Source organism: Balaenoptera acutorostrata, chromosome 20 (assembly GCF_949987535.1).
Source record: "Balaenoptera acutorostrata chromosome 20, mBalAcu1.1, whole genome shotgun sequence".
NCBI lineage: Eukaryota > Metazoa > Chordata > Mammalia > Artiodactyla > Balaenopteridae > Balaenoptera > Balaenoptera acutorostrata.
The window spans coordinates 24200927-24226586 of record NC_080083.1 but is presented as its reverse complement, the minus strand read 5'-3'; the positions used below and the strand labels follow the sequence as shown (position 1 = coordinate 24226586).

The 25660-nt window shown below is 55.1% G+C and overlaps 1 protein-coding gene across 1 annotated transcript; it reads right to left on the bottom strand.

Moving 5' to 3' along the window:
- Nucleotides 1-575: 575 nt before the first annotated feature.
- Nucleotides 576-25643, bottom strand: TBX4 (T-box transcription factor 4). The gene is made up of 8 exons (XM_057536299.1): nucleotides 25444-25643; nucleotides 24573-24667; nucleotides 16295-16414; nucleotides 14905-15052; nucleotides 4820-4972; nucleotides 3782-3870; nucleotides 3415-3650; nucleotides 576-1476 (listed from the first exon to the last, which is right to left on the bottom strand). The coding sequence occupies exons 1-8, from the start codon at nucleotides 25636-25638 to the stop codon at nucleotides 839-841; spliced, it is 1674 nt and encodes a 557-aa protein (XP_057392282.1). The 5' UTR covers nucleotides 25639-25643; the 3' UTR covers nucleotides 576-838.
- Nucleotides 25644-25660: the final 17 nt, after the last annotated feature.

Genomic DNA, 25660 nt, shown 5'->3' with positions numbered 1-25660 from the left:
TCCTGGGGACACTGCCAGGTCAAGTGTGCTTCCTACTGGCCAGTCGTAGGACACAGATGGGGCCTGAGAGGTGAGTCTTGCGCATCAGAGAGAGTGAGGGGCTGTATACTGGGGACGGAGGGGGAAGGGCTTCGTACGTTATAAGAAAACCTGAATGATGCTAGAGATGCTAGTGGTTGTATTTTCCCTCTTCTTGAAGGAAAAAGCAATGTTTTAATACCCATCAGGTGGCACTTAGCCTATGACTCTCTCTCTAAAAATTGTCCCTCAGACCTCAGAGCTCCGGGGATCGATTTCCGGGCCACTAACTGAGCAGTCAGCGCTCCTCTCCCAGAAGGGCTTCGTGGCTTAGCTGAGCCCACCTCTCAGGTGGCCTCACAGAATCTCTGGAAGCCAAAGGAATGGGTCTCCTGCTCCCAAAACAAGATTCTCAGCTCCCTTGCAAGGCCAGGACTCTTAAGATGTGCAGAGACCCCTCCCCACCCCCACCCCCACCCCCCCCCGCCAGCAAGGAGAACCTTCCCCCCCGACTTCCCCTGCAGGAGAAACCTCACCACCTGAACTCTCCACTCCCATCCCACCCATGGGCATGTCAAGAGATATCAGATAACAATGGATCCAGGTCCTGCAGCCAAAATCACTTCCGAGATAAGTGTGTTTTTTCCTTTGTCATGGCCTCAGTCGTATGTCAGAAGATAGATGCCCTCCAAAGAAACGCTCACGCGCGCTCGCACCCCACCCTTTATGATACCTTCCTGTGTTTCTTGGTAGTGCACGCCACCCTCAGAGGTTAATGCTGGGTTAACACGGTCCTGGGGCTGTGGATGGGCCCTGGGAGTCATCCGTCAGTCCAGTTCTCGACAGTCCCCATTCCTGAATGATACTGTAAGGAGGCTTCCCGGGACAAGGAGAAGCTCTGCGAGTAGAGAAACTCGTTGGCAGCATTCAGGTGCGGCGAGGGCGGCTTCCGCTCGCACGCGGTGCCGGTGCCCGTGCCGGGGAGGCCGCGCTCCCTCGGGAAGGAGGCGCTTGGCCCCCGCTCTCGCTCTCGGACCTGAGACTGTGAGAGCTGATTGTAGACGCTGAAGTGGGCGCTTCCGGGCGGCTGGGAGCTCGGAGCCGAGATGGGGGGCAGCCGGGGCATCATAGTGGTGGCGGTGAAGTGCGTGGGGAAGGACTGGTAAGGCACAGTCTCCACGGTCTGAACGCTGTAGCTCGTGTACGGCGACACTGACGTCCACATGTTACAGCTCAGTGGGGGCGGGGGCAAGTCGTCCACCCCGGACACCCCGGCGATCTCGGTCCCTGAACCTGAGTACATGCAGGCTTCTCGTGGGGTCACCTCACTGCAGTAGGAGGGGCTTAGCATCTGTTGGTCGTAGGGAGGGGGAGACCGGAAATAATGATCCTCCCCCACTGCAGTGGGAGCTTCCAGATAAGATCTTTTGCAGGGTAAGTCCAGGTGGCGGGCACTGTCTGCCGGAAGACAAAGAAACCTCAGGAAGAGCCACTTCCGCCAGCCCAGGGCCCCGAATACCCCCGCTGGACGCTAGGACAGCCCATCCTTGTCATTCAGGGCCCCCACTGCCCCACACTACCACGGCGCTCCCAGAACCATTTTAATCAGCTACAGCTTTTCAAAGGTGGCAGCAGCCAAGAAGCGGTCGGATCATGGACCACGCTCAAAGGCCATGGGGCACACTGCATCACTGGACACTGAGTGATGTGTTTAGCCAGGCAGCGTATAGCTTTGATCCTTTGCCACTCTGACTCTGGGGGATGGTAAGAGGCCTTAATGTGCACTGGCACTCTTAGGCTAGGCCCACCCTGGCCAAGGAAAGTGCAAGCAACTGCCAGCCCAAACCGGGCCCAGAGGCTACATTTGCCTGAATTAGCCAGAAAATTAAAGCCGCCATGCTTCGGCCTCAATCCTCCACTCCCAGGAAGGCCTTAGCAAGACAAAGCTACTCACAGTCACGCTCCTATTGCTTTTAGAGGAGGAAGTAAACCCTACATATGTTCAAAGAAGTCCCATCAGATTGTAATTACACAGATTCCAACATAACAGGGTTTACACAATTAAGAAATGGAGCTGTTAATAAGTAAAAGGTGACTTGCACTTTTAAGGCTAAGCTAATACTCTGTCTCGGGAAAGATGACATTAACTGCTCCAAACCATGGATGTGTGTCTTTCAACATCCTCAAGCATGAGGGCTTGACTCTCTGGACAAGCACGGGCTCCCCTGGGATGCAGGGATGACCCAGGCCTGAGGACTTGGGCGACAGCCCACTCAGTGAATTAAGAACACTTGTCCGGTCGCTTGTCTTGGTCTCCCTCCTTCTGTTTTCTCTAGGGATTCTCAACAGGAAAGCGGCCACAGACAATAGGTAAATAAATGTGTTTGGCTGTGTTCCAATAAGACTTTATTTATGGATACCAAACTTTGAATTTCATATAATGTTCATATATCATGAAACAGTCTTGACGTTTTTCAACTATTTAAAATGTAAAAACCATTTCGTATGACTCACAGGCTGAACAAAAACAGACAGCAGGCCAGATTTGGTCCAAAGGCCACAGTTTGCCAGCCCCTGCTCTAGGTCACTAGTTCTACTGGACCTGGTGTGGTGGGTACTCAGGGGCCTGCCTGGCTGGTCCCTAGGAGCTGGGCTGAGAGAACATTCTGGATTGCAAGCAAAAGTACCCAAACTCATTCCCAAGACAATTCAGTGGCCCTGTGAGGACTTCTGGTGTAATAACACTAATCATTCATATTTTATAGAGGGAAAAATCGAGACCTGGTACCAGAGCACATCTGGTTCTCGGCTCAGGGCTCCTCTTCCTCACAAAGAAGCCAGCACGGACAAGTGTGTTGCCTGTCTTCCTGGTCCCCAATCTGCATCCACAACAGCTCCCTGCCACTTTCAAGGAGCCTCTGCAGATCTGGTGTGATGAGGTGGGGAGCCTGTGCTAGGGACTCCCTGTGTTAGGATGGAGGTCGCCTCCCTAAATGGAAACCTCGGGATTGTGATGCTTCCACCTCCTCCCACGCCTAGAGACAGAGCCTGGCTGACTTGTGTCCTCTGCCCACCCTGCTCAAAGCAGCACCTGGGGCTCGGGAGGGGTACCGGTGTCTGGGGACACCAAGGCCGCAAGCTGCCTGTGAGGGTTCTGAGGGCTGCGTGAAAAGCAAGAAGCACATCCCTGCACTGAGCCTGGGCACAGTCCCCAAAGCGTCAGGCTCCCTCTCCCAGGCCACACAATAACCAGGTGTGTGTGTGTGTGTGTGTGTGTGTGTGTGTGTGTGCACGCGTGCGCGCGCCCATGCGTGCTCACATGTGCAGTAGGGAGTGTTTGTGGGGAGAGTGTCACCCCCCCGACCCTCCAGGGCTTCTAGACCAGGAGAGAGGTACCTCGTCTTTTCAGGCAGTGATAGAAGAGGCTGGAGTCCCTCTGGGCTGGGAAGGTGTTGAGGGGAAGGTCCTGGGGCTCAGCCGCAGCGAACTGCATGTGAGCCCCGTTCTCGTACTGGTAGTGCTGGAGCGCCTGGTGAGCCCCATGCAGGGGGCTGACGTCAGGCTTGGATGACAGCTGGGTGGAGACGAGCCTCTGCCTCATGATGCTTTTGGAGATCACGGGATATTCTTTGCTGGGGGCGAGGGGAGGACAGTCAGCGGGAGGCGGGAAGCGAGTGGCGATACCTTGAGGGTTACGAGTCCCTGTGCTTGAACCCGGTCCACCCGCCCCACCCGCCCCACCCCCAGGCCGGAGCAGCCCCACCTCTGCAGCCGGGCCACACGCAGGTCACTGTCGTCACTGCCCCGGAACCCCTTGGCAAAAGGGTTGTTCTCAATTTTCAGCTGTGTGATCTGTCAGGACAGGATACACGGTAGAGTCACTGGGGGGAGAGGACTGGGCTGGCCTCTGGCCCTCCTCCCCGACCCCAGGCACATTCAGAACCCCCGCAGTGTCTGGGGAAGTTGCGTCTTGCTGAGGCCTCCTTGGCCTTGCCCTTCACGTCGCGGGCTCCTATCCCTTCCACTTGCGGCAGAGCCCCTGGTTCTGTCTCCTGCTCTCCCGCCCGCTGTGCTACCTCGATTCAGCCCCTTGGCATCCTCTCCCGGGGGCCTGTGGCAGCTTGCCGTCCACATCACCCGCCTCCAGTGCAACTGCCACATCAGGTTCTGCGTGACTCTCCTAAATGCAAACCTGACTCTGTCACTCTTCTGCCTAAGATCCTTCCCCCAATCTGGCCAGTCCCACTGTGCAGATGTGAAAGCCTTCTGAGAAGGATGGCGTGGGCGAAGGCAGGGAGGCAGGGGAGAGTGGCCCGGGCGGGGATCGGGAGGCAGTTTGGGATGGTCGGGCTGGGGTGGGAGGTGGGCCAGGACATGCCAGGACCCTGTGACCGCTGCCTGGGAAGGGCCTCCAGATGGCTCAGTCACCTGCTCCCACACAGCTGGCAGTGCCCCAGGGCTCCTCTCCCTGTTCCACCCCCTTCTCTCTGCAGGTGCAGAATCCCACCTGGGAGAAGAAGACTGTAGAACGAAAGGGCCCAGCACTGAGCCACAGGGCAAGCTCCACGCTCCCGGTCTTTACAGTTGCCAACTCTGTGCATCCCCAGCATAGAGACCACAGTTACTTTGTGCTGGGGGTTCAGGAATCTGGTCTCCTTTCCTGCACATCACCATTTCTCACTGCTCTGCAGGGCTTAGCAGGTTCCTGAGGCGCCTGCCCTGCCTGCCTCAGCCCTGCTGCATCGGGGCTTCACTTCCTACCTCTGTGATGGCGCAGACATGCGGGGTGGTGGGGCTATACCTTGTGATTCTGGTAGGAGGTCACAGAGATGAAGGAAGTTTCTGGGAACACGTGGGTGCAGAAGGCTGTGTTTTTGGAGCCAAAAGCATTGTTCTCGTCAGCCTTCACGATGTGTAGCCGCGGCTGGTACTTGTGCATGGAGTTGAGGATGATCTGGAAGAGAAGGGTCTCTTCTGAGCTCCGGGTCCCCACCCTCTTGTCTTCGGCCTCATTCAGCTGGCCTGGGGCTGGCTTTCCTTGTCCTAAAAACCCGGGTTCCAGGGGCTGAGCCCAGAAAGGTCCAAACCTCCCTTGAAGGTTGAAGAAGCAGGCCCCTGGGCCCCACTTGGACTCTCTGCTCCAGCACCAACTCCTGGTCCCAGGACCTCCCGGATGTTACAGACCCTTCAGTATGGAAATGGGGACATAACCATTTAAAAGCCCCAATGAACTCAGCATGTAGTTGGTGGAATTCTGAGCTGTAGGCGAAAAGTCCAGGTGCCACTGACTCACTGTGTGATCTCAGGCAAGTCCCTCGACTTCTCTGAGCCTCAGCTTGCAGCCCGGCAGGCTGACTCTTCCCCGGGCTTCCCCCTGTTCTAGCCTGCTCTTCTTCCCCTGCTCACCCCTCCCCACTTATTTGGGACCTGCCTTTCGGAGAGTTGTCAGCGGTGGGCGCTCAGCCCCTCCTCTCACATTTGTCAGCAACAAAAGCAGCTTCACAGCCCAGGGTTTGCAAGATGGGGGAGGGAGGATGCTGAGGAAAATGGTGCACTCCGACCTGTTCCCTCGGGGCACTCCTTCCTTCATTCACAGAGGCCTGCTGAGGGGACACTGGGGACACCCAGAGGCACTCTGCCTTCAGACCTGTCCCGGGCAGCTCACAGCCAGGAGGGGAGTGCCGTCAGGGACTAGAGTTCAAGGTACCAAGGTAGGAGGAAGCCCAGAGGCCCCAGGCACCCCCAGCCCTTGAGGATGCCTGGGGCAAAAGGCGAAGAGCCCAGGAGACTTGGCCCAGAGCCCTGGGAGAAACACACGGTAGTTGCGGCCCCAAACCCACTCCATTTGCCTGTGCCCCACGGTAGCGCAGCATCATGTGCCATTAAAATGTATTTTTTATCGTTGACATTTACCAGACGCCCTTCCCATTGGAGGTAGGACCAGGCATTTGGGGCATTTTATCAGCACCACTGCTTTTGTTAACCCTTTGGCTCCTGTCCTGACTGGGTGAGGCTGGTCCCCTCTGAGCTCCTTTCTCTCCGCAGGGAGTGCCCCTCCCTTGGGCTGGCTCTGCTGCCTCTCACCCTTCCAGGTTCCCAAGGACCAGGCCTGGGGCTGAGGCTTAGTGAAAGATTTAACCCCTGAGTGACCAGAGTGCCAAGCAAGGGGCCCGAGCCAGGCCCTTCTGTGGCAAGCCTGGGCTGAAGCCTTCGTCTGGCGAGGTTCTGCTCTCCTCACACCCTGGGGACAGAGGCAGCCCAGCGAGAGGCTCAGCCAAGGGCGTGGGCAGCCCAGGAGCCGGGCTGTAGGCTCTGACTTTCCCCGGGCTCCTCGGTTTGGCTGCGCAGCTCCGTCCAGCAGAAACTAGCTCTTCTGCATGGGCCACTCCTCACTCAGCCCTCAGTGACAAACCTCTGGACCCTCTTGGGGCAAGTACAGAGCTCCCCAAATCCCAAATCACATCCTGCAGCTGGGGACCCACTGCCCAGCTGGGAGCCTGCCAAGCAAACCTCAGCGTGAGACTGAAGGGCACAAGTCCTGCCCGGGGAGGCCTCAACGGACTTCGTGTTCCAGGAGCCTGGGAAGGGGCCCCTCGGGAGAGGGGCTGGGGGTTGGGAAACACCTCCCAGACCCTTTAGGTTACTCTGTCACCCTGCACTGTACCCACGCTGCAGGAGCCCACAAAGGACCCCAGTGCCCAGAAGACCCAGCACCTGACTACCCGGGAGGTAGCCTAGATGCCAGATTCCTGCCTCTGCACCTTTGCACGGGCAGTTCCCTCTGCTGCCTTGATCTTCCTTTCCCATTCTCCCTCACCTTCTAGGCCTATCATCTCAAGGCCCAACTCTTCCAGGAAGTCTTCCCACACTACTAAGGCCTGCTCTGAACTCCCAATTCTGAAACTTCCTTTCCATGCATCATCTACTTGGCTATTGTGCTGCTTCCTAGCGGCTTCCCATTTCTTCCTGTCCCTTCAATTAAATTATAACTTCTCAAGAGAAAGGGCCATATCTTTTATTCCTTTTGTACCTCCAGGCTCCTTTACTTCAAAACAGGAACAAGTAAGTGCGAGACCAGGATATGGGCGGAGAAAGACCTGGGCCATGACTACAAACTCTCTGTCCCCTCCTCCCTTGTCTTTCTTTGCTCACTAGAGACAGGATAACCTCTAAGGCACTTTTCAGGTCAAAAATAGTGATCAAACATGTGCACAGACAATCCTTCCATGATCACTCCCACGCTCCAGCCCCCTGACACGCAGGGCTAACCCTGCATCAGGCCAGCTCCCCTGGCGGGGGGTGGTGGGGCGCCCAAGGGGAGAACACAGACAACGGGCGGACAGAACCCAAGGCAGATGTTGCAGTCACCACGCAGTGAGGCTGTGCCGTCCCTTAAGGACACCTTGGGACAAACAGCAGCACCCACCCTGCTCCTCTGCCACCTGGGCAGTCACAGGCTGTGACAGTCCAGCCAGAGCCCTGGGCATCATCAATCCCCTCCCCCTCACTGCCACCCACCTCCAGGTCCAATCAGTGACCAAGGCCTGTGACTCCACCTGTAAAACAAAGGCTCCTCCATTCCCCCTGCGCAGCCCTGGCTCAGGCCCCGCCGCCTCTCACTGGGCTCTGCGGCAGCCCCCTCCCTGCCTCCGTCTACTTCCTCTCCATTTCACCTGCTACACATCAGATCAGGTCACTCCCTTGCTTAGAACCTACTGGCTCATCCAGGAAGACTACATTGCTTGAGAGCAGGGCCCTTTGTATTTCTTCCTCTTGCCTCCCTTGTCCGCTGGCCCCCGAACTCCTGCCAGTATTTAGGGCTCAGTAAATATCTTAAATTCATGATGCCACCTTTGATGCCTCCCTCTTGCCCCCTGGGATAAAGGCCGGATCCGTAGCCTATCAGACAAGGTCCTGGATGACAAGGGTGGAGAGAATGCCAAACACACCTTCTAGGAGAGGGAACCAGACAGCCTGGCAGGAAAATCTGGGAAGAGAGCAACTGCCAGACTTGCAAGGGCAGGTAGGGGCCACTGGGGAGTCCAATCCCAGCCACAGAGAAGCCAAGAGAGGCCCAGAAGCTTCTATGGATCTCTGCCCACCAGCTGCAAGTCCTGAGCAAGCTCTTCCCCTCCAGTCATCGGGGTCCCCATCTGTAAAGTGAGGCCTTCGACTAAGTGGTCCCAAACACCCCTCCCGCCTCTGACAGTCTGGAACTTGGACAGGTGTGTGGAAGAAAGTTCCACCCATTGAACCAATGCAGACACAAAGCACAGCATCGGTCCCGACGGCCTGGGAGAATGGGAAGCCACCTCAGTGACTCGCACCTGGCTTTACTCGGAAGTTCCTCAGGCGCCGCATTAAACTGTTTAGCCAGAATCTCACATCTATATTTCTTGCAGAGGATGTTGGGTCAAATGGGCCAGCCACGTCAACAAACCCCACTACACGGCTGGTCCCGTCGTCATCACTGTTCTACAGAAATGGGATTCATTATGTTCTGGCTACAAGTCAGAGGCCTGTTCTATTTTCGCAATTGTGATAGCGCCAAACATCCATCTCCTCAAGAGATCGCCATGGCGTGCTTGGCTAACGAGGCCCAGATTCATCTGTGCTGGAATCACAGCACACCAGGGCATGGAGGGACAGACCTTAGAGATCATTCTAGTTCACCTCCTAATTGTACAGACGAGGAACAGGAGGCTAGTAGCGGGAACGTGACTTGCCCAAGGACACACAGCTGGCTGGAGATTGAATCCGGGGAAGATTCCAGATGGCCCTTGAGACAGCACACACTGCTCTCAACAACAAGCTCGGTAATTAAGGATAAGGTTTCAACCAAACACTGCAGGGGATGAGGATTCACCAGGCCCTGTCGCCCATCGTAGAGCACAGCGTACCTGGATGCCAGCCCCACGACAAGTGGGGCTGATGTCCGCTTGTCATATATTAAGGCCAAATTTTCTCCTGCATCACATTTTTACTTCCTAAGACGACCTTCTCCATCATCCTTCTTACCCTCTCCAGCCCCGCAAAGAGGTTTAGGAAAGAGACAGGATCTGCAACTTAGAGGAAAAAGAAAAAAACACAACAAAACTAAGACCGGAGAGACCCAAAGATTGGCCCGAAGAATATCCAAACTAGAACTGAGTCGGAAAACCCGTCAGCCGACTCAAGAGGCCTGGGTCAGACAGGCCTGAGGCCTCACGCCCAGGGCAGCTGCCTTCCCACCTTCCCTCCCAGGTACAGCAATGACAGCCAGTGTTCACTGAACGCAGCCTCTGTGCCAGGCCCTGCGCTGGGTATTCTACACACATCGCACAATTGATCTTTACGACATCCCTGTAAAGGAGGTATTATTATTAGCCCCATTTTAACAGGCAAGGAACTGAGGCTCAAGCGGGGGAAGGCATCTGCCCAACGTCAGACAGTGAGCCTTAGCTCGTACCCGCACCTGCACCCCTGTGGCTGGGGAGGGTGAGGCCGAGTCTGGAGCCGGATGGGTAGTCTGTGTCCCAGAGCGCCCGGCAAGGCGTGGTGCATTGTCAGGGTTCAGCAAACGTGGGAGGAAAAGAGGGAGACCAATAGTTCTGGGTCCCCACTGGCTGGCATATGCTTTGGGGGGACATCGGCACCCAGCGGAGGAAGTGCCTTCTCTGTCTAAATAATCCCCCCATCAGCAGGTTCACTCACTCACTGCTCACCACCACTCACACTGCCAGGCACCAGGACACAATGGTGATGAAAAACCTCACGGTTTACCATCCAGTGGGGAAGTCACACGGTAATCCAAAAATCAAGCAAAAATCAGTGGTGAGAAAAAGTAGTGGACCAAAGACTGCACTGATAATAGTAACAAACAAGATGACATAGCTTGCAGCAAATGTGTAGGACCTCGGGAAGAAAACTTGAATACACCTTTGAAGGACACAAATCAGACTTCAACAAAGAGAAAGGCATCCCTATCAATCCTCCCTAAGTAAATTTATAATTTAAAGTGATTCTAATAAAAATACAAGCAAGTTTCTTTCTCAACACTACAAGCTGATTCTAAAGCTCGTATAAAAAAATAGACAAGACCAGCCAAGAAAACTCTGAAAAAAAAGAGCAATGCAGGGGGACCAAGCCTGCCAGACACTAAAACCTATTATGAAGTCTCAACAGTTAAGGCACTGGCACACGAACAGACACAGATTCAGAAGGGGATTTAGTGTACAGAAATAAGGCATCCTAAACCAGAGAGGGAAGGGGACCAGTCAGTTATTGGTGTTGGGAACCACTGGATAGCTCTCTAGAAAAAAAAAAAGTTGGATTCACGCCTCATGTAGAATGCCAGAATAAATTCCAAAAGGATCAATGGTTTAAGTGTAATAATAATTCCATAAAATACTAGAAGAAAACTCCCTTATAAGTAAAGAGTGGAGAGGGGCTTTCAATTACTCAAAATCCAGAACCCACAGAGAAAAGACCAACACATTCAATCAAAAACTTCTGTGTAGGAATACCACTATAGGCCAAACCAAAAGACAAGTGACAAACGGGAAAAACATATAAGCAATTCAACATCCCAGATTAGGAGCGAAATCTTCCTAATTTATAAAAGCTCCTAGAATGGATAGGTGATTGAAAAAAAAATCTAAGAGAAAAATGAGCAAAGGATAAGGACCGAAGAGGAGATACATATAAAAAAGATGCTTAATCTCACTCATAATAAAGGAAATATAAATTGAAACTAAAACTGACATCTATATTTCACCCATCAAACTGGCAAAGATCCAAACCTTTCTCTCCCACCATGTTCGTGAGCCTACAGCGATGGTGGGAATACACATCACTGGGACTCCAGTCGAGGGCAGAATTACAAATTGCAAATCCAAGCACCCCTTGAACAGGCAATTTCTCAGAAAGAATACTTGCCATAGGTATAAAACGACATATGTACAAGCTTAATCAAAAGAGCAAATATAGGAAAACATCTAATTCCTTCAATAAGGACTGGCTACATAATTAATGGAACAATCACATGATGAAATTCTATACAGCTGTAAAGAAAGGAAAGAGGCAGCTCTACATGAATGGAATGATCTCCATGATACACTAAGTTTACAAAGCAAGGTGCAAAGTGTTTATAGTATGTTACCTTTTGTGTGGAAAAGAAGGGATTTGAGACTCTGTATTCCGCCTGCATATGCAAAAAGAAACACTGAGAAGAAATTAGTAACAATGGTTACCTGTGGCCAGAGCTGGAAAAAACTAGGTGGATGGGGAACCAGGGGAGGGAAATGTCTCCTTGCAGACGTGTTTTATTTATTCATTGATTGATTTTTAAACCATGTGAATGTATTTCCTATTCAAAAACAAATTTGACAAATAAGTATAAAATTATAACTGTGGTAAGTACTTGGACAGAAAGGTGCATGGTGCTCTGAGAGCATATAATGGGGACCCTGAACCGTCTCCCTGTAGATGTGGCATTTGAGCTTGGATTCCAAGGCTCAGCAGTAACGAACTAGGCTAAGAGGCCTGTGGCTGGAGAAGGAAGCACACCGAGGGGATGGCGCATGTGCCACTTTGTGGCCTGGGAGCCCACACCCCCAGTCCGGGGCTAATTTTGCCTCTGGAACAGTGAGACCTACTGTGCCCGAAATCAAAAGCTAACCTTTTACCTCGGCAATCTGGGAGTCCTGAGACACAAGAGGTGGTGAAGACGGCCATTCCCCTTCACACACACACACACACACACACACACACACACACAAACACACACACACCCCTCACTGCAGCCATCCCCTCCCTGCCTCCAGATCAGGAGAAAAGTAAGACCCACGTGCCAGCCACCTCCACGTCCCACTACAGGACGCAGGCCCCACCCCAGTGAGGCCCTCCTCAATTTCCCGAAGCAGCTTCTCTTCCCATCACGTGGTCACCTGGTACAGGGCCCTGCTAGGGGTGGGAGGGGCTGGCGAGTAGGAGGGGAGGATGGCAGGCACCCTCTGTAGCCAGCAGAGCCACAGCAGTGGAGCTGAACTGGAGCAGCCCAGCCCGGCCCCAGCCCCCTGATCCTTTCTGCCCCTGCTGCCCGCCAGTCCTCTGCCCCTAGGCTTACACCCAGAACCCAGGGGTCCCACCCTGAACCTACCCCTCAAGAACAGAGGGCTTTCCTGGACTCACAGCAAAAACCCACAGGAGTTTTCTAGTCAGAAGCCAATCCTGTCTTTCCAGAACATGTGGCCCTGTGGCCTGAGGGGTTCCCGGACTCTGGACCCTTCTCCTGGGGGAAGTCTGCAAATGGGAGACAGCTGCTAAAGTCTCTGAGATACTGTGAGACCCAAGGGGAAAGTCCCCAGTCCATTTGGCTGGAGAAAGTTCCTTGAGGTCTGGAAGCTTTTAGGGAAAATTGCAAGTGTGGAGGTGAGCTGTGCAGAGGGACTTGTCGGGGGCAAGTTCACAGTACAAGATGGCTCTTTCCCAGGCTCCTGCACCAAGAAGCCAGGAAGGGCGACTGGGAGAGCTCACCACTCCAGGTGGCACAGACCAAGGAGCAGAAAGCCAAGGTTCAAATGGGCCACTTTGCCTTGGTATGTCGAGGAAGTTAGCTCATCCTCCGCAGCCCTGGCCTGCATGGGCAGAGGCTGCTGCCTCCCCAGTGACGCTCCAGATGGCTGAAGATCGGACAGCTCAGGCCCTGGGTGCGGAGAGACAGGTGGAGAAGCCAAAGGAGTGCGGGACTAGGCATCAGGAGGCAGGGGCCCACGCTCTGCTCCTTTACTCCCAGCTCCTGAGACAAGCACCTCATCTCCCTGAGCCCTGCCACCCCACAAGGGGTGTCGTAACCAATAGACTGCACACGCTGGGTAAATTCGGGGACGGGGAGAAGGAAGATGCTCTGCACCGAACCCTCCAGGGAGGAAGCTGGGTTAGTACGGGGACTCTCCCTCCTGCCGAGGAGAGGCGAGCCCCAGGCAGGCACGGCGAGTGTAGCCAGGGGCACCCCCAACGTCACGAGCCCAACAAGCAGCCCCACTGGCCCAGACTCAAGACTATATGCAGCGTTATTGCAAACCTCTTATGGACTCCAGTAGAGCCACCACAGAGGCAAGCCAGGCTGGGAAACCTACTGCTGGGCTATGAAGGCCAGGTCTCCCGATTCCTAAAAATCCCAGCTTTTCAACCACCTGGCTCTCTCCCCTGCCACATTCTGCAGGGGCCCAGGGAGGCGGAAGAGCCCTCAGAGCCATCCCTGCAGCTGGGAACCATGACAGCAAGCTGTGCATCCAAAATTCTCCAGGGCTTCGATTCCCTGGGTACTTCTGGTCACTCGCCCAAAGATCCAGCTTCCGCCAAGCTCTGTGTCCACCCCAGTGGTCTGTCCCCTGGGGTCTGCGTGTGTGTGCAATTGTGGGCAGAGATGTGGCTTCCCACCTCCCACCACTGAGGCCCTTGCTAACCTTTTGAGGTTGATCCCACAGCCTGGCCAAGCAGAGGAGGCCAGGTAGGAGCTGACCGGGAGCAAAGTCTTGGCCAGAATGGGAGGCCCCTCTGGCCCTTGGTTAAAAGACCCTGTGCTCTGAGAGGTGGGGGCTTGGCTGACCCTTCCCGTTGGATGGTGGCTTCTCTCTGCCCCCCGGGAGAGGCTGGGGCTACATGAGTACACGTCACCACGCACACCTGCATGTCTCTGTCACACACCCAACGGCATCTGCCTGCCCTGCACGGGAATGCCCAAGCTGCTCGCAAAACAGAGAAGTCAGGAGTTTATTATGTTAATGAAGCAGCCTCCTAATTGCTGGTTTAGAGATCACCAGTGACCCAGAAGAGAACTGAACAGACTCTGAGAAAATGAGAACCGAGAGCTGCTTGCCAGTTACACACCAATCAATCAGAAATGAAGCATCACTGGCATTTTCCATTAAGGAACTATGATTCACAGAATTCTGATTTGCACACAGCTCCCCAGAAATAGAACTGAGGCATCAAAGAGGCACATGCCTGCACCGCGCCCACCCCTGCTTCCCCCACCACCACCATCCACATGGACGGTATGAGTGTTATGGGTGCAGCCGGGGCAACGGCATCGAGGAGCCTCAACTGCGCCCGCTCCACCACACCCCGCCCTGCGTTTCCAGGGTAACCATGGGTAGCCTAGAGGGGCGAGGCCTGCTCCCTGGCAGATGATACCAGGTCCCTAGGCTTCTGTTTGCCACACACTTGAGCTAAAAATTTCCACATAAAAAGCTTTTGTGGGCCTGCCAGGGACAGACGGGGGAAAGAATGAGCTTCAGCAGCCTGGATGGGGCATCAGCAGCAGGATCCCTGGGGCTCCAGAATCTCTCTTGTGACAGCCAGGTCCCGGGCAAGGCCAGGAAGGCGCTGACACAGGAGCCAGAGCGAGGCCTTCCCTTCCAGGGCAGGTGGCTGCCGGGCCAGGCAGACGGTACACGCCAGAGACAGGCTTCAGAACACATCAATGACTCTTTCTCAAGGAGGTTCACTTGTCTTAGGCTCCAGCAAGGCCAGATTTGGGGAAACTGAAGCTGAGATTTGGTCCATCACCGTCGTTGTTGTCATAGTTGCCATTTATTTGGAGCTTCTTACGCACAAAGTGCCTCATGTGTAATCTCTCATTTAATTCTCACATGGTCATCTCCATGTTCTAGACAAGGAAACTAAGGCTCAAAAAGGCTAAGAAACTTGCCCAAAGTTACCCAGCCAGAAAGTGCTAGGAGAAGGATGTTCTGCTGTGGGACTCAGACCCTGTGCTCCTTCCACAAACCGGCCTGGAGCTGGATCCCGAGAATGGATTCTCCAGATCCCAGATCCCTGGACCGGCCCATCCCCAACACTGCCCCAGGACTCGCCCTCAAGGCCAGGCAGTCCCATGCTTACATGGCCGAAGGGGTCCAGGTGGTTGTTTGTCAGCTTCAGCTTCTGGAAGGAGACCAGCTGCCGCATCCAGTGGGCCCCAGTGGCAGGAGAATCCGGGTGAACGTAGAGCCTTCCGGGCATGGCCGGCTCAGCCTTCCCTGCCACCATCCTGCCAACAGAGCACGGAGAAGCCAGAGCAGTTGATTGCTCTGCAGCCTGGGGGAGCCCAGATTCCCTGTGCCCTCTGAGAGCAAATCCCCAGAGACCTGAGAAACAAATCACCTGATGATCCTATCAGACTGTCAATTTAGGGCTTTGGAGGTAAGAGGGAGGGACAGAGGAAAGAGTGCTGGGGAGGGAGAGCGTTTCTGAACCTCCTGTATTTCACTGCAATAAGAAAGAGAAAGTGAAATTACAGAGACATGTGATGATTTACTTGAAGGAATGGGGCTAATCACAAGTATGTTGTGGGGAGATTTAGGCACTTCCATGTATGTGTTATATTTACAATTTTTAAATGTTGTAAGTTTGGAGGTAGCTTCTCAGAGGACGTAGACAATTTTCAAATTGCTTGCCCCCAAAACAATCATAAGAAACTAACTGGTAGCTGTCCCCTGAGCCAAAAGCTGCTCTGAGTGCTATTCCAGCCCAAAGACAGAACAGAGACAAGCCCTTGGCAGGACCTGACCACCGAATCTGGCCTCCTCGGTCCAGGCTCTGCAGCCCTATTACTCATCCACCGCTGAGCCCACGTCCCGGACTGTGGATTCATTCATCCCTCTCTCTCCCTGGGCGCTGTCCTGGGCTCTGGGGGCAGACAGGGTACTAACGGGATGGCCTCAGGAAAAGCAGCCCAGCGTTTATTCACCCGGTCCCAGCTTGGTTTCGCCCTTCAACCTGACTACTCTCTCTGGATGGGGGACACAGCTTAAGAGGGAAGGCTCTGCGGCCAAAGAGCAAGTGAGTGTAGGAACAGGAGAGAGACGCCACAGCCCAGGTAACTGGGCCCTAACTATGGAATACCAAAGCCCCTCAAGGAAAGTGGCTTCTATCTTCTGCCCCCATCCCTGAGCACAGAGCCGCCAGAGCCTAAACCTGCCCAGTGCTGGGGCTCATCTGTCATCCCAAAGCACAGGCACCCACCCTGTTCGTTCACAGCTGTGGGGAGAGCACAGACCCTTGAAATCCACCAAAAGCCCAAACACTGCGGCTCATTTTCAGCCCCAGCCCCTGCCCCACCAGCAGCAGGTGTGCGAACATTTGATGACCCTGTAGCCTCAGCAGGCCCGGTGCCCAAGGCTGCGGATCTGGCCAGTCACTGGGACTAACTGGTAAGTCCCTGGACCAAACATCAGGTGGGGATGGGTGTGCGAGTGGGAAGGCGGGCGACGTGAGGGTCCCGGGTTCTTACCATTTGTTGTCACAGAACTTGTAGCGGTGGTCATCCGCGGGGACGATGTCGATCAGCAGGATGTACTTGGTCTTGGGGTTCATGCCTGTGACTTTTACCTTGTAGCTGGGGAACATCCTCCTGGGGGAAGCCGAGAGATGACGCAGAGGCGTGGACAGAGCACCAGGAGAGGTGGCACAGAGTGGGTGAGGGGACAGAAGGCCTTAAGAGGCACTGCCTCTTTAGCAAGAGATCTCGGCACTGGGCAGAGCTTTGTGACCTTGGGTACGTTGCTTCCCTCTCTGGTCAGCCTCCCCCTCTACAAGGAAAGGGCTGCACGAGCTGCTCCCTCTGAGCCCCTGCAGTCGTCAGTCTGTGGCTGTGAGCAGCTAAAGCACAGAGACCCCAGCCAGGATGTGAGAGAGGGTCTCAACCCCAACCAGGCTGCCTTAATTTCCCTCCTGTCTGTCATCCATACACAACGAAAGTTCTGGGGTGGCGGGGGGGGGGGCATTACAGGGGCTCAGAGCTGAAGACCTGGAAGTCCCTGTCAGCTGCTTCCATGATCAATGAGATGCCCCCTCTGGGTCATGTCTCTATGGAAACCCCCAGGCCTCAAACCAACTCGCAGGAGAGCAGGAGTGCTGCTCGGTCTCTGGATGCCTTCTGTGTGTTTAGCAGAGGTGTTTATCCCTGTGAATGCCTTGCCTGGGCCTGTGCGCACTCACTGGGTATCGCAGAAAGTCAGTCTAGGAGCCTTGAGGAGTAGAGCATGGATTCTAGAACCTCTCTGCCGTGGTCCACAGCCTGGCCCTACCATTGACAAACCATGATGCCTTGGGCAGCTTGCTTGGATCTCTCTATGCCTTGGTTTCCTTATCTCTAAAATGGGACTACCAATCTCATAGGTTGCTGTGTGGATTAAATGAGTCCACTTACAGCTCTTACCACTGACCCCCACTGTACTCCTTCCTCCACAGACCCCGTGGTATGACCTACCTCTATGAAAATAGAGTCAGCAAAAAAGCAGAAAGTTTTGCAGTTCCTGCAGCCCATGATGAAACTGTCCAGGACCCTGAGGCTCAGGGAACATTCTAGAGAAGAGCTTCCTCAGACCCCTCAGCACACCAAACATACAACAGCTTGTACCCATACCTGCGGGGTACCCTCCCCTGGTCACCAGGTCCCTGACACCGGACTTCCTCAGAGGGGAACTTCCTCTGTCCTCCTCAGATGCTCCCACCCCCTCCTAGCTGATCTCCCCCAAAGATGTCCCCAAGAGAGAGGCAGAAGCCAAACCTAACTGAAGACACTAAGGCCACGGGGAGCCAAATCCCCTGAGCTGGTAGAAGCCCAAGCTGTCCACTCTGGGAAAGCCATCAGGGGGCCCTCCGGCTCTCATGAAGCTGAGAGACAGCATGGGAACCCTCAGGAGAAGCTGTCCTAAACACCTCAAACAGATGACTGGAGTCCCCCATTTTGTCGACAGGGAACCAGCTTACCTTGACAGAGCAGGGCTTCCAGAGGGATCCAGGCCCCCACAAGGTGGCAGACCCTACGGCAAGCCCAGGCCAGGACCCTGGGGTGGAGGGTGCCCCAGCGTGTGCACCCTCTCCCGCTGGAGGACAGGCCCGTGAGTGCTGCGGTGGGCCAGGGGTGCGGGAGCTGTGTGACCATGTGTGTGCACAGGCACATGTGCGTGCGTACCCGGTGGAGTGCGTGCGTGTGTGCCTGGAGAGAGGAGGGCAGTTCTAGCGGCAAGTCTAGGGACTCATAAACCGTGTGGAAGAATTTGTCTCAGATGTCAATTGAAAGCATTTTCAAATGTCCACCCCACCCCCTCCCCAGGAATCCAGTGCTGCCTCCTGCTTACCAGCCCCCTGCCCAGCCGGCCCGGGGGCACAGCTGGAGCCTGCACCACCCTCTTCCTGGCCCAGCCTCTCTCCAGGTGGGCCTCAGGCTGAAGGGGAGGGAGGCAGCAGTTTGCTCAGCTCCCGCCTCCCTGGGGGAAGGCCAAGAATCCCGTCCCCTGCAGGCTACCATTTTGTAACTGCTACAGAAACAGCCACAGAGTCGGGCAGCCCTGGCTGGGCTTCGGGTTGGCCTGGTACCAGTGCCCTGCACTCAGCCTGCTTCTCCTATAATCACTCCAGGTGGCGACAGCAGAGGGCAGGCACAGCTTCCCCCGCTCCCCCCAGCCAGCGTCCACAAAGGGGGCCAGGAGAAAACGGCTCACTGCCACTTCAACGGTCTTCATAACCTAGGTTGAGGCGGGGGTATGGGGTCCTGCCCTTGCCCTTCTACGTCCTAGTGTACTTCACCTCAGCAGCTCAGGAGGCCAGGCGGACATGACTAGTGCTTTTGAGAAGGCTGGCAAGGAGCCTGTCCTCGGCCTCCCAAGGCATGGGGCTGGTGTCCTGTGATTTGGCCTCTCCTGGAAGCTGACCGTGGACCAGATTCCTGACGGATAACAGCCTCCAGGAGGTTTTAAGGAAGTTGGGGCAGGGAAGGAAGGTGTCTCCTAGCCTCTGCCCTGCCTTTCCCTCTTTCTAGGGGAACTGCCCTCAGAAATCAGGAGGAACGATGAGATCTGTGGTTTGAATGGGGAGTTCAAAAGTCCTCTGTTCCAGGCTGAGCTGGCCTGAGCTGGCCAGGTGAGCACCGCTGCCTTCATGGAAACAGGCGTCTCCGCCTCTGTTAGCATCCAGTTTGGTGGCTGCTTCTGGGCCGTGGAGAACACACCCAGCGGGGAGCCCAGGCACTATCCTTTCCCCACCTAGCGGGCTCCAGGAGGATGAAGGTCCTGCCTGGTGTGTGGGAAGGGCTAAGTGTGCAGCTGAAGCGCACACTCTTCCAGCCCCATGGGCCTCCTGCCCAAGCTGAAGGCATCTGCCCTTGGTTCCAGAGGGTCTAAGGTTGGAGCCGAGAGGCCTGGCATGGGAGTGTTCACCAGGAGGGCAGGGCTCAGGCCACAGAGGCCAAGCTGAACTGGGAGCTGTGACTTCCTCTGGGCTCACCCCACCCTGTAAAGTTCCTCTCTATTGAAACAGATGAAACCATAGAGTGAGTTGTAAATTGCTTCTGTGATTTAGGACCAAAAGAAAATGTACCTGAAAACCATCATCTATGGGGGGGGGGGAGGGGGCAGAAATGAACACCTCAGTGGGACAGGGAGGGAGGGAGGGCCAAGCAGGGAAGTAGTGACTCTGCGCAGCCCGTATCCCACTCAGCCCTGCCACCGGCCAGCGCTGGTGGCCGTGAAGCCCCAGCTCCCTGTCCTCAACACCCGGCAGCCACCCAGACCCCTGCTCGGCGCGCCTTCTGTCCCACCCGCTCCCTGCGCCCCTCCGCACCCCTTCCCCGTGCCCTGCGCACCTTCTCTCTGCGGCCCTGGCGCCCTCTCCCGGCTCTGGTTCCCCGCCCGCCTCGGACTCCCGGTCCGCAGGCATTTGGGGCGCTCCCGGCCCTCGCGGAAACTGCTCCGCCAGGGAATAAACAAGCCGCCTGCCCCGCCGGCCCCGGGAGGAGATGAAAGCCGGGGGTCTCTCCTCTGATCATGAAACAGGCTCTGAAAGGGTGCGGGCGTGGAGCCTTATCTACTTCATACTCGGAAATGGTTTTAGAATGAACTGCTAAGATAAGCTTCCTTGGACGTTTCTCGGTGTTGGAGGCTTGCGGGGCGCCGGGCAACGGTTTGGGGCATTTTGATTTTGGCAACAAACCCGTAAAGACGAACTGAGAGAGGGGCCAAGTAAGTTTCAGCTGGGCTCAGAGAGCCGCGGGGCGCCCGGTCCTGGGGCCAAACGGGTGGCCAAATTCAAGGTGCTGACCTATTCGCTCCCCACCAATCCATGGGGGTGGGGGGCAGGAAAGAACGAACCGAGGGGACCCACCAGATTCTCTCCAATTAGCAGAGCCCCCCAACCCCAAATCCACCACACCCCTGGCTTCCTCAGGGGGATCCGGAACCCCAGGAGCGGCCATATGTGCCTTCCCTGAAATGTAGGTGCAAAACCAAATCGAAGGGGTGAGAAGTCTGGAGAGGGGGTTCGAGGTGGGGAGAGGCGGTGACTGGGAGGGCCGACAGGAGGGATTCTGGGGGCCAGTAACGTGCTGTTTCTTTATCTGGGTGGTGCTAACACCAGTGTGTTCATTTTGTGAAAGTCTGTGGAGCTGTACAATCAAGATTTGTTCATTTTTCTGCAGAAATGTTCCACTTCAATAAAATTGATATTAAAAAATTATGTGTATGTATATATCATAAATATGTGTACATAAACACATACAGAGGCCCGTGGAGGCCAGAGTTTGAAAGGAAAGGGATGCAGGAAAAGGGTAGGGGTCCACAGAAAACCCCATCCATTTTCTATCCCTAGTGTCTTGGGGTCTTAAAGAAGAATTCTGGGTGTGTTGGAAAGAGGCCAGGGCCTAGCAACTAAGGCTAAGTTTGGGGGTGGGAGGTAGGGGTGCCGTCTACACTGAGACCAAAGCTTTTGTGGCCAAATGATTTCTGAGAGCAATGACAGAGCTATGTAATTTATTTCCACTTTACACACACACAGAGTTTTCTACTTCACTCAAAGCATTTTTAAGAAATATTTTCCCTGAGGTGGGGGGCAGGAGAGAGGGTGTGTGGAATGGGTGCTGTTTGGGAAGGCCAGTTGCTTCTCTCAGATTTTTTTGAAGACACTTCCTTCTGATAGACTTTTGCTTTCAGAAAATACTTTAGAAAGAGATCAAAGCACTCTCTCCCCAACCCACTTTCCCAGTGTCTTCAACCCTTACTTCTCTTATCACCCACGCCACTGGGCTCTGACGTTCTGTGTACAGAGCAAGGGCAACTGGCTTTGAAGCCCCGGATTAAGCCGGGCCAAATCCTTGCCTCAGAATAACAAACAATACAGGTTCAACAGGAGTTCTCATCAGTAGTTCATTTTTCAAACACAAATTCACTGTCACTAACACAAGCAACATTGAACTCAACAGGCTATGAAGGCTGATAGTGGAGATTTATCTGGTGGCAAAACCATGACCTAGGAGTAGAGCAGTCAGACGGTTAGGAAATTTTCATATTGGGGAGGTTTATATTTAAATTTTGTAGAGCTCACTTTTATCTGTGTTTGGGAGAAAATGCAGTTTCTCACATGTATCAAGCTTGGCAGGGATGTGAGGAAGCAGAGAAGGCTCTGTTCTCTGCAGTTAAGGGCATAAACTCTCTGGGTGCAGGGGCCTGAGAGAGACAGAGACTGGCTAGGGAAGGCCGTGGCCCCATTGTACACCTGACATCGGGGGACCCCGAGCATTCAGAAATTGATGGCTTGAACTGTGGCTGGCATGTTATTCACCAGCTCAAGTTGTCTGAGAATTCAAAATCACTATCCAATGAAGGGGACCCTTTTTTCCTTTGGCCTTCAGCTCTTCAAGGGCTTAAGGCAGAGGCTTGTGACTAAGGACTCATACTGGCTTGAGAACATTCGGGCTCCTTTCCTCCAGCCCCCGCCCCACCCCCACCCCCCCCACCATGCCTCCACGGGCCAACCAGAGAGCAACCATGCCCCTAACCAGTCAGGGTCTCTAGGGCAGAGCAACAACTCCACCTTGAGCAGGCCCCCATAAACAAGCAATGAAGGGAGTTTCTCGAAGTTAGGGCTTTGTTCTGGGGGGAAGGGCATCATTGCTTGGCTTGTGTAGACCTGGCAGCTGCCTAACTCTGCTTCTATGGGCAAGAGCCAAATGCCTTCCCTTCTCAGGGGTTGGGTTTATGTTCTCTTGGTTCTCCTCCAGCTCAAGCGGTCTAGGAATCTATGATTCAAGGTTCAGGAGAAATGTCCAGGCCGTCTGCTGAGAAATAGAAGTGTCCCAGGAAGGTGATGGTAAAGACACAAAGAAGAGGAGAAGGAGCGGCACTGGACAGGACGTTGAAGGGCCACAAGCCCGAGCAAAGCACAGTGCATTCCAAGGCTGAGGTGGGAAGGAGGCAGCGGGGAGGAGGGGGACACGGGGTCAGAGGGGTGAAAGTGGTCTCTGAAGACCGTGGGCAGCTATGCAGGAGGAAGAAGGGTCTGTGAGAACCGTGCAGGCAGGGGATAAGGCTAGTGACTTTCCTAAGGGCTAGACCTGGTGCAAGGATAACTTTCTGCCAGGGAAAGACTGCGATGAATTCCTTATTGGCCAACATCATCATGGTCATTTAAAAATTATTATCATCATTCCCTGAGACCTGCCTCTAAGCCTCTAGTGATGTGCCTCTTCTGCCACTAGGATCAGGCACAAATACCTGCCTGAAGCCAGTCACCTCTGGAAATGTGTGCGTGCGCGCCGTGTGCGCCTACGTGTGTCGGGGAAGGGAGGGAGGAGGACCCATGCAGGTGCAGGAAACCCCACTGAGGAGAATCACAAATGCCTTGTTTAAAATGGCAGAGGCCACGCATGCCCAAAGAACATGCTGGCCCTTCATTTTCAAGAGACAAGGTTATTTCTGCTACCCCAAAATGGAAGTTCTGGATCCTTCTCTTCTTTTCTTCTCTACATCCCAGCAGTAACAAGAAATAAATCCCCTCTTCACACTTATAATCCACTCAACAATTTAACAAGCACTGCTCATAAGGTCCCTGGTTTGAGTCTCACAGTAACTGAAAAAGGAAGGACGGCAGGTAGGTCTAGAGTCACCATCCTGTTTTACCTGACACCTCTGAGCCAGAGGAAGTTTGGAGACTAGCCCAAGTGCACACAACTAGGAAGAGGCAGGCCTTGTGACACCTGGTCCCCACCGTCCTCAACGACTGCTCCCCCACCAGGTTCCCCAGTGCACCCTCCTTCCCCATCCCCAAAGTGCAGCAAACTCAAGTCCTGACATTTCCTTGTTCCTTCCCCCGATAGAGGCCCTGGGTGGCCCTGCCACCTCCCTGACTTAGGCAAGAGGGCAGCCGAGTGCCCAGACCCCCTCCCCCAACAAAACAAAGGAAAATTCGCAAGGCCTGTCAGTAAGCAGACTGGAAGGACCCAGCACCCCTACTCTGCATACAGCAAACTGCCAGCTTTTTGTTTCCTCTGACCCATCCTTCCCTAAGCAGTTCAGCAGAGCTTTCTAAAAAGTAGAAGAAAAATGCTGAGTAAATGCCAGACATTTCTCTAATTATGATGAACAGTATTCGCTAGCATTTATTGTGTGCTTACACGTGCCAGGAGCTGTGCTAAGGGCTTTACATGAAACTGTATAAAGAAAAACCTATTATTTTACAGATGGAGATGAGGAAAGGGCATAGACTCTAAAGTACCTGGCCTGAGGGTTGCACAGATGGAAGTAGGTGAGCGGAACGGGTAGCCCCCCACCCCACCCCCCGCCCAGGTCTGACTCCCCATCCCCGGCCCTTGAAGCTTCACCATCTTATTCCTCAGAAAACCCAACTATGGGTCCACTGTCAGATAAAGGGACATTTTCACACCTAAACTGTACCCCGGGGACCAAAATCCAGTGTGAGTTTGCGGAGGAGGCAGAGTAGGGGGGAGGACGTTTCTGAACCTGAACCTGAACCTTCCAGCTTCTCCATCTGCAGCCATCTCCCTTCACCTGGTAACCGCTCTCCTTGCGATTCCAACCCCACCCGGGGCGCACCACCCCAGCGAATCTCTCCATCATGCCCCGTCTTCCTCCTCTTTCCCTCTCCTCTGGGCTCTCTCCCACAGACACCAGCACATTTTAAAGATGGTTCCGCTTTATAAATCATCCCTCTCTGGCAGCCACCCGAGGGCTACTCCCCGAACAACACACACACAGGGCCCAACGGTGCCTTCGCCTTGGCCGAGGAGGGTGCTGGCAACTGGCGGAGCGGTGCCCATGGGATGAGAGACTTGGGGTTCGAGCTGCCCCGGGAAAAGTAATGGAAATAGGAAAACATGGTCCCATTCCCCTTTCCTCAATCTGTTGAGGGGCATCTCCGGGTCCCCAGTCAATCCTGAGAAACCCAGCAGCTCCCCAAAAGGAGGAGGACAAAGCAGCCCCCCAGGGGCCAAAAGTGCTGGAGCGGGGACCTCCAGCAACGCGACCTTGTTTGCGTTTCATTTGCATATCACTGCCCCTCCCCTCCCTCCAGCCCGTGCCTCTCCCTTGTGGTGTAGCCCCCTGCGGGCTGCCGAGGCCAGTTCCGATGCTGTGGCCGGACTTGGAGCTAAGGCCAGAATGGCGAAGGGGACTCCCGTTGCCCCGTGGGCTGAAGACTGAGAGGACTGCTAAGGGAGCCCGTGGGTCTCCCCACTGCCCCCATCCGTCATCCCCCCCCGAAGTAAAACCAGCGCTGACCTGCCCGCCTTGGTGATGATCATCTCGGTGCCCGCCTCGTGAAACTTCTTCCAGAGCTCCTTCTCATGCAGGCCCACCTTGATGTTCTCGATAGTCTAGGGATGGGAGAGAGGGGACTTGTGTCGCCCTGCCCACGGCTCCATGCGGAGCCATCAGAAAGGGGAGCACAGACCCAAGGGACCATGAAGGACACTGCCAGCCCCAGGTGTCCACGCCTCGAGATGTCGTTTCAAAAAATTATTCTGTACCATTGGTGAATTTTTAAAAATTTAATCAGTGGCTGAAACCCCCTTCTTCAGAGCTGCACCTACAGACGGGCCCGCAGAGGACACACTAACCGACCGTGCCAGGGTAGATGACACACTCTTACACAAACATAAACACTCCACGTGGCCCGACATAGCCACAGGCTTGTGGGCAGACACACCAACACAGGATGGGCACACACACCCTCGGCCAGAGGCGCGCACCCGCAGACACGTCCTGCAGACCCGCACAGGCAGAGGGCGTGCACAGGGTCACGGTGATGTCCCCTCGGCCTCGGAGCTCGGCGGCGGCTCCCGCAAGCACCCGGCCAAGGGCTACTCACCCCGCCTGGTCCCAGGCTTTTGCCCCCGCCCTCTCAGGGTCGTCGGAGCTGGACTGTTTTCCTGGGCTCGCTCTGCCGCTGGCTCCCCTCCCCGGCCTGTCCCAGAGCAGCCTCAAGGGCTCGAGGTGGAGCAAGGACGAAGGCCAGAAGGCGAGCCCTACACAGGGGAGCGCGAACAGGCAGACAGTCCTGCCCGCAGTGGGGCGGTTGACAGACACAGGCGGCCCTGCAGACAAACCGACGCCCGACCTCCACCTGACGGCCTGCCCGGCCCCGCCCTACCTGCTCGGCGGCGGCAGCGGTGGCGACGTCGGCGCCGGGGCCCGGGGGGCTGCCGAGCGCGGCTCCGCTGAGGCCCGGCGCGGCCAGCGCGGGCTCGGGGGCGTTGGCGGCGTTGGCGGCGCTGGCCTCGCCGAGCACCGAGCCCGGGGCCCGGAAGGCCTCCTCGCTCTCCGACAGGCCCTTATCCTGCAGCATCTCCTGCGGGCACAGCACACGC